At 64.7% G+C, this 13,853-nt stretch overlaps 3 protein-coding genes across 3 annotated transcripts; 2 read left to right on the top strand and 1 right to left on the bottom strand.

Moving 5' to 3' along the window:
* Positions 1-400: 400 nt before the first annotated feature.
* Positions 401-5,489, top strand: MNEG_6912 (cytochrome P450; the record flags this gene model as incomplete). The annotated part of the gene is made up of 16 exons (XM_014044617.1): positions 401-592; positions 804-927; positions 1,151-1,201; positions 1,471-1,566; positions 1,688-1,713; positions 1,928-2,008; positions 2,204-2,257; positions 2,499-2,558; positions 2,757-2,813; positions 3,260-3,465; positions 3,720-3,759; positions 4,020-4,090; positions 4,473-4,607; positions 4,773-4,797; positions 5,070-5,141; positions 5,376-5,489. 16 exons carry the CDS (start codon positions 401-403, stop codon positions 5,487-5,489), a joined length of 1,404 nt encoding a protein of 467 aa, XP_013900071.1.
* Positions 5,490-6,908: 1,419 nt separating this feature from the next.
* MNEG_6911 (guanylate kinase 1) lies at positions 6,909-11,162 on the top strand (the record flags this gene model as incomplete). The annotated part of the gene is made up of 11 exons (XM_014044616.1): positions 6,909-7,026; positions 7,290-7,393; positions 7,605-7,844; positions 8,066-8,362; positions 8,510-8,563; positions 8,718-9,078; positions 9,347-9,486; positions 9,770-9,859; positions 9,952-10,031; positions 10,351-10,594; positions 10,929-11,162. The coding sequence occupies 11 exons, from the start codon at positions 6,909-6,911 to the stop codon at positions 11,160-11,162; spliced, it is 1,962 nt and encodes a 653-aa protein (XP_013900070.1).
* An 899-nt stretch (positions 11,163-12,061) lies between these two features.
* On the bottom strand, positions 12,062-13,614 carry MNEG_6910 (carotenoid isomerase; the record flags this gene model as incomplete). The annotated part of the gene is made up of 5 exons (XM_014044615.1): positions 12,062-12,196; positions 12,560-12,718; positions 12,908-12,946; positions 13,148-13,258; positions 13,519-13,614. 5 exons carry the CDS (start codon positions 13,612-13,614, stop codon positions 12,062-12,064), a joined length of 540 nt encoding a protein of 179 aa, XP_013900069.1.
* Between the last annotated feature and the right edge of the window lie 239 nt (positions 13,615-13,853).

Genomic DNA, 13,853 nt, shown 5'->3' with positions numbered 1-13,853 from the left:
AGTCGCGCTCATGCCCCACAGGGCCTCAGCTGGCCGCCAGTCCAGTCGTTTTGCTGCTTGCGTACCTACAGCGTTACCAGGGTGCGAGGGAGCAGCAGGGCACGGCTTTGCCGCCGTCAAGGTGCGTTGTACCGCTCACGCAGCGCTGTCCCTCAACTGCTGCCGTGCCAAACACGCCAGACAAGGATATGGATGCCGCCATGGTCAAGCAAGGCGTGCGCATGCTTGAGGTGCGGCTGAGGTTAGCGCAGCAGCAGCAATACATGTTGAGGAGAAATTGTGGAGCCCTAGAAGTTCACCGGAAATGACGTGATGCCCCGTACATGCCACTGTCCCTTCCTCCCTTGGTCTGATACAGCTCTGTGTGTCAGGCTCCTTGCCCCCGCCCCGCCTTGTGAAGATGCACGCCACTACGTCCCCTGTCCAGATGGAGATGCTGGGCACCAAGTCAGTCTACATCCGCCACCCCGAAGATATGAACCTCGTGCTGCGCAACCAGGGGCGCTTCAGAAAGTCCGAGGCCTCCATGTCGCGGCTCAGCGCTTGGCTGGGCAACGGGCTTGCGTCGAACACAGACCTTCCCAACCATGCGGTGCGGGTATTTTGGATGGCAGAGGCTTTGGGCAGGCTCCTGGCGTGCGGATGACGCGCGGGATGGAGCGCAGGGGGGTGCGCCTACCACACATCTCCCAGTAGCCAAGTGCTCGTGTGCCATGAGCCGACATGGGCCGATAATTGTCCGTACCTTCCAGCCAGCTTCGACCCCTTCATCAAATTCCACGTCTGCCCCTTGCTTCCCCCAGGCCGTCAAAGAGGTGCTCCTGCCTGCCTTCAAGTCCGCGTCAGTCAAGGGATTCGTACCGGCATTCGTGCGCAGCGCCAACGAGCTGGCTGCCGTGATCGAGGGCGCCGACGGGCAGCCCTGCGGTGGGTGCCCCAGGCTGCGTCGCCGTCGACATGGCGCACCTCGCAGGCAGAGCGGCGCGATGCTGTTGCCAAAACACCTGACCGTGTTGTCTTTTGCAGCAGGCACTCAAGTGCACGGTTTCAAGCGCTCCCGCTGGAACCAGGCGCCTCCTCCAAGCGCGCCCCTTGAGGCTGTGCAGCGCGCGGTTTGACACTCATCCTGTACCCCACATCCGTGGCGCAGATATCGAGCCCTTGTGCCGTCGCATGACGCTGGACGTGATTGGACGCACTGGTGGGCGGGGCAGGGGGCGAGGGGTGCGTGATATGCGTCGGGGTGTGATTGCATATGATTATCCAGGCAGCCCATCGCCATTGGGTGTCACATTGCACCCACAACTTGTACATGCACTGACGTGCACAAGAGCATTTCACGGCGTCTGCGCGCGCACCCCCCCAAAAACGCACACACACTCACACTTCACACACACACACTCACACTGCACACGCGCGCGCACACAAACGCATGCACGCTAACACATACTCTCTGCTCACCACTTCCAGGGTTTGGTTTTGATTTCAAGGCCCTCAAGGCGGCAGCCGGGCAGCAGGCCGCGGCGAATGGGGCGGCTCAGGGTGACGTCCAGGGCGGTGCCATAGGTGAGCCAACGCATCCCGTGTCACTGGGATGCTGCCGAGCCCTCCTGCATGTGATGTCGTGGACCCTGCACCTTTCCTCGCCTCAACGGCCTCTGTATCCCGCCCGTAATCCTTCGTACAGGCGATGACTATGTTGACATCATCAAGGTGCGACCAGCTGCCTGCGCAGCGCCCTCGGAGCAGCGGCGCCGCCGGCGTGGTGCTGCTCGCTTGCTGTGCTGCCAGGGCTGCGCTTGCCTCGTTGCCTATGTCGGCCCCGGTCCTCCTAATGGACCGGGGTGAAACCATGCGTTACTGCGGTGACGTCCCCAAGCCCGTCTCAGCTGTCCCTTCCCCACGCACCCACCCACCCCTGTGCCAGATGTACGACGAAATCCTGGAGCCGGCCATGTGGCTCGTCTTCGACCTGCCTATACCAGAGCCGCTCCTGCCCAACATCAAGGTGAGTGCGTGTCGCTTGCCGGGCGCTTATGAACATGCGCCGCTTGCCTGGGTCCTGCATTGCCCAGAACCTGATCGGGCCTTGGGTACACTGCAGGTCCTGGACAACCCACCTCGCCCCAACCAAGGCAGCTGCAGCTCTGCACCCCCCACTCTAGCATCACCCCCACCTTCACCCCCACCCCCACCTTCACAGAACTACTATAGGGGCGTGGCCATGGTGGATGATGTCATCAAGAAGATGGTCGAGGTGAGGCCACGTGCTGTGTTTATGCAGTGACGAGAAACCTGGAAGCTGCTCACAAAGCGCTGCCTCGATTTGCTGGATCGTACTCATCGTGCTACTATGTGTCGGTGTGCCTCCACATGCTGTGCTGTTCAGCGCCCAAAGCGAGCCTTGCATTGTGCCTGGCCTGGTGTACACCCCATCCCGGCCCCGACCTGCTTGTTGACATTGCCTGTCTCCACCCACACCCACGCCAAACCGACAGGAGAAGCGGGCCAACGGTGTGCGAGAGGAGGACACAGATCTGCTGTCCTTCATGATTAAGGTGGGGGCTGATGCGGGACGCGCACGCGGCCTGCGCTGTTCCTCACCCATGCTGTACCTCACCTGGCCCTGCCTGCCTGGCGCCTGGTGTGGTAGGCCCGCTGCCCCGTCCGCATGTCCTGTTCACCACAGCCTCCCGGGCACCGTACTACCAGCATATTTTCTTATGTCACCGTCTTCAACACCTCCTATTTTTCAGGCCCAGCAGGGCGGCAACGCAGTGATGACAGACAAGCAGCTGAGGGACGAGCTGCAGGTGCGGGCTATGGGGGGGCGGGGCTGCGGAGAGGGCGTCGCAGCCCAGGCCCGTGGGTGACGGCAGCGGCGCCGCTTGCTCGTATGTCGCCGTGCCACTAGCCAGCAGTGGTTTGGAAGGCTCGGTCCTGCCTGGCAATCCTGTTGGCTGTGACACGCGTGGTGCACGCACGCAACCAAGCCGCATCAGGGGTCCAGGGCACAGCACGCTATCGCAATGTCTCTGGTTGCGTTGCTGCGCCGTACACTTGTTCAAACTCAAGAGGGGCGTTGGGGCCATGATGCTGACCCAAGGCACCACCCATACGCCGGGACAACCAATCTCCCAATTGAACTTGGCGAACCCTCTTTTGTGACCCTTCTCTTCAACTGTGGCCGACCTGCCCCCTAAACAATCTACCATCACTCTGCCCGCACGGGCCCTCCATGCACACGGCGCGCCGCCAGACGATGATTCTGGCCGGCTCCGACACAACGGCCACCACCCTGGCATTCGCCCTGTACGAGCTCTCGCGCAACCCGACCCTGCTGGAGGCCTGCCGCGCGGAGGCGCAGGCGGTGCTTGGGGGGCGCGATCCGGCTGGCGTGCCGGCAGAGGTGTTCCAGGGGCAGCTGCCGCTCATCACGGGGGTCGCCAACGAGACGCTGCGCCTGTGAGGGCTGCGCAGCTGGCGGGCTGGGCTGTCGCACGGCAGGGCCCCGTGCTAGAGGGCGGGCAGGCGACTATGCCATCGCAGCTCGCAGCTTCAACAGTGATGGGTTTGGCCCTGCTTTGCACCCTTGACTTCAGAGGCAGGCTGGTCCTCCCTTCCTGCCTGCCGCAGCTTTGCTTCTGTCACGCAGCACCCTCCTGCTTTGCCTGCTCTCACAACCCAAATCGGCATCTCACACTGCGTCGCGCTGACAGGTACCCTGCTGCGACAGAAACGGGGCGCGTGGCGGACAAGGTTGGTGCCGTGGCATGCCGCAGGGCGATAGTGGCGGGACGGACAAGGGGAGGGATGCACCGGGCCGCAGCACCTCCCTCTCCACGGCGCCTCCTTGTCGGGAATTCCATTGCTGGTCAATACGCTGGTCACTGGGTGTCCAACCCACCTAGGGGAGTGGTGATTTTTCACGATCAAGGAAGAGACTGGCGGCCAACAGCGCACCTCAAGTGAGCTAAGCCCACATTTTTCTTGGCCGCCCCACCCTGTTGATGTCACAGGATGAGGAGATCGGGGGCTACACCATCCCGGCCGGCACCAACATCCTGCCCTCCATCTACTCCCTGCACCGGTGCGTGTCAGCAAAGGGCACGTCGGGATCGAGAGGTCACCTGCAGAGGGCTCGGGCTCAATGCGCGTGCCCCTGACATCACACGGACGGGGTGTGATGCGGGACCGAACGAGCACCTCACCTGCAAGCACACACCCTGTCATGCTGCCTAGAATGCTCGCCTGCCTGCTGGCCTCTCAAAACTCAGCAAGTGGACCCAGTCCAACGCACAGTTTCTCAACATGCCACACGCAGCGCCTCACAGCATATTTTTCGTGGGGCCTGTTTGCCTGCATTGTCTGATCGCCACGGAGCAACACACCCTCCACAGCAATCACAAATTTGGGCCCCAACGCCACCCTCCCCCCCCCCGCACTGCCCAACTCGCCTCACCTGGCTGCAGCCACGAGGATTTCTGGCCGCGCCCGCGCGAGTGGCTGCCAGAGCGCTGGCTGCCCGAGAATGCCCCCACCCTGGCGCCCCACGCTGACAAGGCCTTCATGCCCTTCACGGTCGGACCTCGCTCCTGCATCGGGCGGTGAGTGGCTGAGGGCGGGGGAGGGCACACTCCTTGCTCGCGTCCACCTCCGCCGACAGCTGTGGCTGGCAAGCGCAGACATCAAGGTCGTATACACTCACGGTCTGAACAGTTGCTGACATGCGTGGGGCCCCGTGCTCCTGCCTTTCCTGCTTTGGTCCGCAGCTATTTTGCTCAGCTGGAGCTTCAGGTGGGCCCGCGTGCGCGTGTGCTTGCATTCGTGAGCGCATGTGGTCTGTTTGTGTGTGTGTGTGTATGTGTATGTGTGTGCATGCGTGTGTGTGTGTGTGCGCGTGTGCGTGTGCGTGTGCGCGTGTGCGCGCGTGTGTGTGAGCGCGGGCGCAGGCGCACACGTTGACAGTCCCCTCAGGCCAACTGCTTTGCTCCGCATGACCTGCCCGGTGTGGCAGCCAGCCTGTCTAATAAATCGCCCTGTCGGTTCTCCCTTTGTTGTACGTGCAGGTGGTGCTGGCTGTGCTGCTCTCACGCGTGCGTCTGGAGCCTGCGCCCAGCTTTGAGGTGGAGACGCGAGCGGTGCGTGTGTGTAAGGGGTCCCTGCATTGAGGCGGCGGCGCGGCTCATCTGATCGGGACAAGGCTGCGGGTGTTAGGCCTCCCTTCTGTCAGCGTAGGCGTCTCGCTTGCACGCACTCTTGTGTGGTGGCCAAATGTGCGCCCACCTTCCTATGCATACCGCACATCATTCTCGAGAAGGCGACATGCTGCCAGCTACCCCCCCCCCTTTCCCATCAAGCAACATTCGCACCAGTCACCTCATCACCTGGCCACCTTTCCACCTGGTCACTACACATGGACACAGACCTTCACGCTGTCCAGCAAGAAGGGAATCTTTGTGGTGCCCTCAGCCTATGCGTCAACGTGATTCGAGCACCTTTGCCGCGCATTTGGAGGCCGCGTACACATGGCGGCCTGGAGCATGGAGGCCGCGTACACATGGCGGCCTGGAGCATGGACCCACATGGGGGAATAAGTTCTAGACGCAGGCAGTTGTTGAATCAGGGTTCTCCGACGTCCACCAAATCACCAAACCAAATCACCTTGTCCTGGGATTTTCATAAGGTCTCATGCGAGACTGCTTTGCGGGCCTGGTCAAATTCTTGCAAAAGGCTCACTTGACCTGCCTCATGGCCCCCCGAATGCGGGAAGGACGGCACTTGAGCGGGATTTCGTGGGCCAGGGCGGGTGTAATCAGTGCTGCACGTGGGCACTCCGGCATTCTCCTGCCACTTCACAAACGCATGTATTTTTTGCAGTTCCAGGCGTCACACTTGCCAGCAGCCATCGCTCTATTCGGGGTTGGCGTCAGCCCTCTACCATGCACCCAAGTCAGCCCTTTGTGGCTGTCGTGGGAGACTGCTGCGCTTGCATCCGCCCCGTGCGCATGCCAGTGACTGCGCACACACCATGTTCACACTCACTGCTGTGCACCATTGTCCTCAGGCGCCTCACAATTTGACTGTGTTGGGTCCTTCGTCTTGCGCTCACGCGTCCTTTCAGGTGGGCGACTTGAGTCCACAGGTGTGTCCCGCGAAGAGTGCGTGCAGCGACGCCCGTCAGTTTTGCTGCTCGTATTGCGGAACATGTAATGCTATTGTAGGAGCATAAACGCTTCCGCTGAAAGGCCCGTGCCTGTGTCTACGTGTCCAGTGCCCTTAGCCTACCAGCAGTCTGCCTTGTGTACATGACTGCCCAAGATCCAAGCACACTCCAGAGGGTTTAGAATGCCTTGAAACCTTCACAAGAAATGCGGATCTTACTGCATGGGGCAAGAGCCCGCCACACTGGTGCAGGCAGAATGTACGGGGCTGTTTGAGCATCGCCCAGTGGTTATTGAAGGGATGCGATCGGGATTTATTGACGGTGGGTGGGGTACTGGGAATTGATATGCAGGCCGTGTCACAGGCAAACTGTCCTGGGCATAAAGCGAGCGAGATTGCTGCGGGCGCTGTGGGCAGTCTTTGCGCTCAGGCATGACCTTCAACGCGGCTGCCGAGCTGGCGATTATGCTTGCCACGCCTCATGGCACATACAGCATGACGGGCCCCTGCATGGATGCGGAGAGCACGAGAACAGCGTGCTTGTCTGCTCAGATGTGTGCTTGTCCCCGGCTACTGGTCCTGGCTGTCGGTTGGTGAGGTAATGGATGGTTATCAGTAGCGCCGCAGTGCAGCTTCGCAGGCTGCCTGTGCAAATCGATGGTGGGCGGATGGACGTAACTTTCACATTTCCACGCCTTATCGGTTTGCATCTGCTTTCAGTTTTGACGTTGCAACCTAAAGCGATGGGCGCAGAGCAAAGCACGCAGGCTGCGGTGGAGGGGCAGGTGCCACAGCAGGCCGACGAGCAGGGGATCAGCTCAGGAGGGGAGCCTAAGGCCTTGATCGTGGTGGGGCCTTCCGGTAAGTGGGGTTCGCGTTGATCACGGCGCAGAGTCACTCGCCCGATCGATCAGCGTTCGGGGGGTGTTCTGATGCTGCCTTGTCGATGGAGACCGTGTTTGAGCAATCATGCAGCGCGATGCGCCGTGCCTAGGACCTCGCACGTTGCTGCTGTTTGGCGCGGCTCTCTTGCGGCACGGATCCAGACCGCGCCAGGTGCAGGCGGCCGTCCGCTGTCGCCGCGACTGGCGAGCGACGATGCCTGAATGCTGCGCCATACGCAGGCGTCGGCAAGGGCACCCTCGTCTCCAGGCTGCTGTCCGCTGACCCTGAGAGATACCGCCTGAGCGTGTCAACCACCACACGCGCGCCGAGGCTGGGCGAGCAGGTGGGGCCGGGCTCGTGCGAGAGGGGCGCTCGGGCATGGGTCGCCGGTGTCGTCACATCAGACTCGCACGTATGCGCGTATCATAGTGGCACGCATGCACATGCGTGCAGGTGTCGGCGCGCATGCTGTGCGTGCTCCTCCCGTCGGTCGGCAGGCATTGCTCTTGCCCGCCCCCGCCTCCTTCCCCGCGCCAGGTGCCGCCGCTGTGTAGTGCACCGGCTCTTGCAAAGACCGCCGCAACCCCTCTCCTCCCAAACACAAAACCAAGAATGGCGTCGACTACGTTTTCGCGCCCAAGGAGGCCGTGATGGCGGCGATCGCGCGCGGCGAGTTCCTGGAGCACGCCGAGGTGCATGGCGCCCTGTACGGCACGCGGCGCGACGCCGTGGAGGCGCTGCGGGCGGAGGGGCGCGTGGCGGTGCTCGACATCGACGTGCAGGGCGCGCGGCAGGTGGGGGCGGAGGCGGGAGGGGAGGGTGCGGAAAGATAAAAGCGGCGCTTTGCCAGCGTGCCGGCACCGCGCAGCCCCTTGAATCTTATGCCAGGGCATGACGGGTCCAGCTAAGCTCGCCAGCTGACGCGTGCGGCTGGGAAATCATGGGCATCCCATGGGTCGCAACAGCGTTACACGTCGCCATCCTGCACCCGCTACGTTGCCTTTGCCCCGCGCAGGTGCGCGCCAGCGAAATGCCCGCCATATTTGTGTTTGTCGCGCCGCCCAGCCTGGAGGAGCTGGAGCGCCGCCTGCGCGCCGGGCGCGACGCCGTGGCCGGTGGCGACGAGGGCGGCGAGCCAGGCGGCGGCGGCGAGCAAGGCGGCGGCGAGGCTGACCTGCAGCGGCGCCTGGGGGCTGCCAAAGGGGAGATCACGAGCCTGAATGAGAAGGGGCTGTACGACTACCTGCTGATCAACGACGACCTGGACAGCACCGCAGAGCAGCTGGCGCGCATCGCGCGGCGCGCGGCGCTGGTGAGTCATGACTGTGGCGGGGCGGTTCGCGCGGGGGCTGGGCCCTTTTTCGCCTTGCCGCATTCAAGGGAGCTGGGAGGGGTTGAGGCGGCAGCTGTGCTTGCGAGCACGTGTGGGTCCCAAGCGCGACCATGGTGCCCGCCGCAGGGGCTTGAGGCGGAGCCGGGGCACGTGCCAGAGAAGGTCATCCTCGAGGACGAGGTGGGCGGGATCTCTCATCTGGGTCGATCTGAGGTCGCGCGAAGCCGAGGCAAAGAGGAGGGTGCCGCTTTCGGCATGCTCTCGCAAGTGCAAGTGCATTGGCGGCCTTGCTGGGCGCACTGGCCGACCGTCATCCCATGCACCCCTGACGCAGGGAGAGGTTGAGGAGGACGTGGAGGAGGACGAGGCGGCTGTGGCGGCGTCAGTGGCGACCACAGACGGCGGCACCACAACGGGCAGCGCGCCGGTCGGGGCCCCGGCGGCGGGCGGCGGTGTGGGCGCTGCTCAGCAGGCGTCGTCGGCGCCGTCGTCGGCGCGCGCGCACCCAAGCCAGCAGCAGCAGCAGCAGCAGCACGTGGCGGCAGTAGTAGCGGCAGCGGCCCCAGAGCCGGCGATCCCGGCGGCTGCGGCTGACCTTGCGGCGGGCCTGGAGCGGTGGCGCGGCAGGGTGGCGCTGGTGACCGGGGCGTCCTCCGGCATCGGCTGGGCGGTGTGCGAGGCGCTGGGCCGTGCGGGTGAGCGGCGCGCTCACGCACACTCGTGGCGCGTATGCACGTGCGCAGCGCTTCATGCACACGCGTGGCGCCCATGCATGCGCGTGTGCCTATTGGGCACTGTGGCGCGGAAGGTGCTCGACGCCGACACTACTGCGATTGGGGCTGAAGTCTGAGTGTTGAGTGCAACTTCACGCATTGTCAGGTGTACATGTTCAAATGTGCGGCTCTTTGGCCTAGTGTGCGCGAACGGGCTGCTTGGCTGACGCCGCACTGCCTCACCTGCCAGGCATGCGCGTCGTCGCGGTGGCGCGGCGGCGCGAGCGGCTCGAGGAGCTGCAGCGGCTCATGCTGGGGCCGGGGGTGGGGCTGCAGGCGGTGGACTTCCTGCCGGTGGTGTGTGACGTCACCAAGGAGGCGGAGGTTCAGGTGGGGTTGGCTGGGGCGCATGTGATTGTGAGTAACCGGGGGAAGGGGGGGCAGGGGGGGGCCAAAGGGGTGGAGGGTGTCCATGGGGGTGAGGAAGGCAGGGACATGAAATTCACGCCTTTGCGCGCGTCAGGACGCCGCTCCGCCATCCGGAGTGCAGGCGATGCGGTGCAGGCAGCGCAAGGGCGGCGCCGCGGGAGGCGCGGGTGCGACGCGCGACTGACGCGCGTCGAGGGTGTCGGGGCGCCCGAGCGCGCACCACAGCCTGCGGTTCCATTTGCAGGCCGCGTTCAACGGGCGGCCACGATCCAATCCGCTGGACGGTGGCGCGCAGTGGTCGCAGCAGCAGCTGCACGCAGCGCGGCTGCTCGGGGTCCCCTGTCACATCACACCACGCACCCTCAACGCCGCCCCTCACACCCCACCCCGACCCCGACCCCCACCCCCTCTCTCCCGGGCCGCCAGGCGCTGCCGCGCATCGTGCTCAAGCGGTGGCCCGACCGCGGCATCGACGTCCTCGTGAACAACGCGGGCCTGTCGCGCAAGTGAGCGGGGGCGCATGGGGGCTGACTTGGGGCAAGGCGGGGCGGGGCGAGGCAGGGCCAAGGCGAGGCGGGCCCGCGGGCTCTGGTCTGCAGATAGCGGCTGGGGTTGAAACTGAGGCTGGGGCGTGCCGCCGTCTGAACTCTCATCGCACATTGTCCATCAAGCGCTTGCCCCAGTGATGGCTAGTGCACGCGCGTGTGTGCGCGCGTGCACACACATACACACACGCACGCGCGCACACACAATTACACACATACAAACCTGTGCACAACTCCACACATTGCCACACACACCAACCCCGCGCCCCTTCATCCGCAGCAACGCGTCGCTGTTTGACGGCAACACCAGCAGCTGGGTAGAGATGGTGTCCACAAACCTGCTGGGCGGCTGCATGACTTCACGCGAGGTCGTGCGGGACATGCGGCGGCGCGGGGAGTGGGGCCACATCATCAACATGGTCGGCCTCAGCGGCCACCGCATCCCAGACGCGGGGGCGGGCGGCAGCTTCTTTGCAGCTACCAAGTTTGGGGTGCGCGCCGTCACAGACGGCCTGCGGCAGGAGGTGCGTGGCGGCGCGCGGGTTCAGGGGTTTGGGGGGGGGCGGCGGCACAGCCCGCTTTCAGGCGACGAGGGCAGGCGGGGGGCTGGGGCAGCAGTGTTCGTAGCTAGCAAGGATGCAGAGGGGCGGCGGGCAACCTTTGGCTTTGTGGCTGAAGAGACAGGGGGTTTGTGCACTGCTCCTGGGCCGCAGGGTGCGCTGCGCGCTCGCCAGCGGCCTCGACCGCCCCGCCACTGTGTAGTCCGCGCCGTGTCTCCCCGCCAACAACTGCCCGATCCCACCCCCTCCCCCAACCCGGCCGGCCGCGGCAACCCGCCTCCCTCTGTGCCTACCCAAGGCGCGCGCGGCGGGCGTCCCCCTGCGCGTGTCTGGCATATCCCCCGGCCTGGTCGACACGGAGTTCTTCAAGGTGCGCGCCTTTGGGGACGACGCGGCGGCGGCGGCGGCCATCGGCCGCATCACGCCGCTGGAGCCTGCTGACGTGGCGCGGGCGGTGGTGTGGTGCCTGGCCGCGCCGCCGCACATGGAGGTGAACGACGTGGTGATACGGCCGAGGGAGCAAGTGATCTGATCTGTCCGATCTGATCTCGTGCCGCTGCATCCTGGCACGCGCTGTGTGGTTTCTTGCGCTCGCTGTTTGAGCTGTTTCAGGTGGTTGTGGCTCCTCACCTGCTCAGAATGTGTCCCGACGCACCCGCCCCCAACTGGGCTTCTGCATGTGGGTTGATTCTGCTGCCGCACTTCGGTTTGATCGTTTTCTCATCTGTTTCTGGCCAACGGGCAGACGGATCCCTGGGCGCTGCTGTCACTGCGGCTCGTGGCCCGTGTTGCAGTGCCCTCCTGTGGCCGAGCCGCACTCGTGCCAGAGGGTACGGTATGCACCGCTCGTTTAGCCCCCCATCTCGGCAGCCGCTTCCCCCCGCCCCCTCGGGTTTGGGCAGTGGGTCCCCCATTCCGACGCTGTAACAGCGTGCGGCGTCCAGCCAGACTGCCACGCCCCTCCACCCCGTCAGCCCCCCCCCTAGGAAGGCACCCGTAGTTGGAACCAACATGGATTCCGCTGCAGCCTTGCGCATGCATTGCAAAAAATGCCAGGCCACAAGCGGCACAGACGGACAAAAAACGCTGCCTGCGGAGGGCCCTGGCAAGCTGCTGCTACAAGGTTTTGCTGGGCCACCCCTGCTTGCCACCACCCCTTCACAAGCAGGCCAAAATCGCCGCGGCGTAAGTCGCTGCGGCGGCTGTTGGTGGGCGGGTGTGCGTGCGATCTTGTCACCTCTGGACCGGTGGGCTCGTGTCATGCTAATGCAAAGCGCAGCCGCTGCTGCACAAAGAAAGCTGCCGCGATCAGGACCACCCCCGGCGCAGCCCTCCCAGCGAACGCGGCGCCGCCGCTCCGTCCGCCGTGCGGCTCAGGGCGCCTGACGAGGTCGCATGTTTTCCCAACCTCGGGGGAGACCTGATCACGGATCACGACCTGTCGCGCACGAGGCTCAGGAGCCCCTTGTACGCGGCGTCCACGACGGGCCAGCCCTTCTCCATCCCCAGGTCAACCGCGACGCGGTGGGCGCAGCCAAAGCCGCTGAACACCACCGCGTTCACGCCCTTTGGGGGGGGGAGGAGCGTGGGGGGATTTGGGGTGGAGAGTCTTGGGTGAGGTGGGGTGGTAGTGCGGCGAGGCGGGGTGGTGGTGCGGCGAGGGGAGCGAGTCCGGTTGCAACTCTTGAAAACGTGCCGAGTGATGTTGCTGGTAAAACCAGTCGCAGAAGTGCAGGCGTGGGCCCAGTCAATGAGGGGCGTTGCTAAGTAGACCAAGAAATCGGCGGAGCCATGCAGCACCAACGAAAGGACCTGGAGCAGCCCAGCCCAGCCGCTGCCCTTGATCAACCAGTGCTCGGGCATTGATCTAAAGTCGGCCAAAATGCGTGGCCTGGACGCGGGCCGCGTGAGAGAGCACAGGGCGCGCACCTGGCCCGGGAAGGTGCTGTCTCCGACGCAGTAGAGGCCGTCGATGTCGGTAGTGTTGAAGGGCATCGACAGCATGCCCAGGGGGCGGCGCGAGGGGATGGGGCCGTAGGTGCCGTCGGCGCGATTGAGGTAGCGCCGGTGGGTGCGGGGGGTGCCCACCTGGCATTTGGTGGGGGGAAGGGGTGTGGTGAGGCAGGGGTTAGTCGGCAGTGGCATTGTGTGCTGTTGATTTGGGGAGGGGGGACTCACGTGGCGGCATGAGGATGCGGCGTGAGGGACAGGCGAGCGCGATGGGGGTGTGTGTCAGCATGAAGGGCGCGACAACGGGGGGCGGGGTCAGGGGCCCACCAGGTGGGAGAGGGGGGCCACGCCGCTGCTCGACATGGGCTGGGTTTGGGAGGGCACAGGGCTCGCGGCGGCCGGCCTCCCTGTACCACCCACATGCGCAGGGCTGTCGGCGGCCCAGCTGGTGGGCACTCTCCTGCCACGCATCCGCCGCTGTTTCCCCTTGGGACACCCCCTTTCCCTTCAGTGTTGAGGCCAGCTGCGATGCCTCACGAACACACACACCCAGGCCTTCCCCCTCACCTCCCTGAACTCGATAGCGCCCCTCAGCCCCGGGAATACGGACTCCAGCCGCGCGCAAATCTCGTCCGCCACGCGCTCCTTCTCAGCCTCGTAGTCAGAGGGGGACAGGCCCTGCGGCGAGGGGGGGGATGCGACGTGTCAAGGGGCGCGGGGTGCGGCTGGGTAGCGGCTGGTGGCGGGCTGGTTGATCAATTGGGGGGGAGGGAGGGGCGGATGAGTAGGGGACGAGGAGGGGCGGCCAAGTGTGTGGAGAGTACGACTGTCGGTGGGTTCAGGGGTTGCATTTGCAGCCTCGCCGGCTGCGGCATGCAACTGGCGTGCGTGACACACGGCCCGCTCTGGCCCGAGCATCACCCCCACGACTGTCGCACCTGCCACGCGTCCACCCAGTCTGGCGTGAAGGCGTGGACGATGTGGCGGCCGTCAGGCGCCAGGGAGGGGTCCAGGCTGGCGGTGGTGGTGGCCATGTGGGGGGAGGCGGGTTGTTTAGGGGGATGGAGGTGAGTTGGGTAAATGACAATCATAGAAAGGGCGGCCTGGCACACTTTCTAGCAGCCAATCGCCGCTCCCACTGCCACGGCATGCTGCACGCACATGTCACGACAGCGTGCAACGGGCCCGCATACACGGGCAAGCAAGCATGCAGGCACGCAACCCCGCATGCGCACAAGATCTTTTCTACAATGCGTGCGCATGCGCCCCAACC

The sequence above is a fragment of the Monoraphidium neglectum genome (assembly GCF_000611645.1).
Source record: "Monoraphidium neglectum strain SAG 48.87 unplaced genomic scaffold scaffold01174, whole genome shotgun sequence".
NCBI lineage: Eukaryota > Viridiplantae > Chlorophyta > Chlorophyceae > Sphaeropleales > Selenastraceae > Monoraphidium > Monoraphidium neglectum.
The sequence above is the reverse complement of the archived record's forward strand: the minus strand, read 5'-3'. Positions and strand labels throughout refer to the sequence as shown.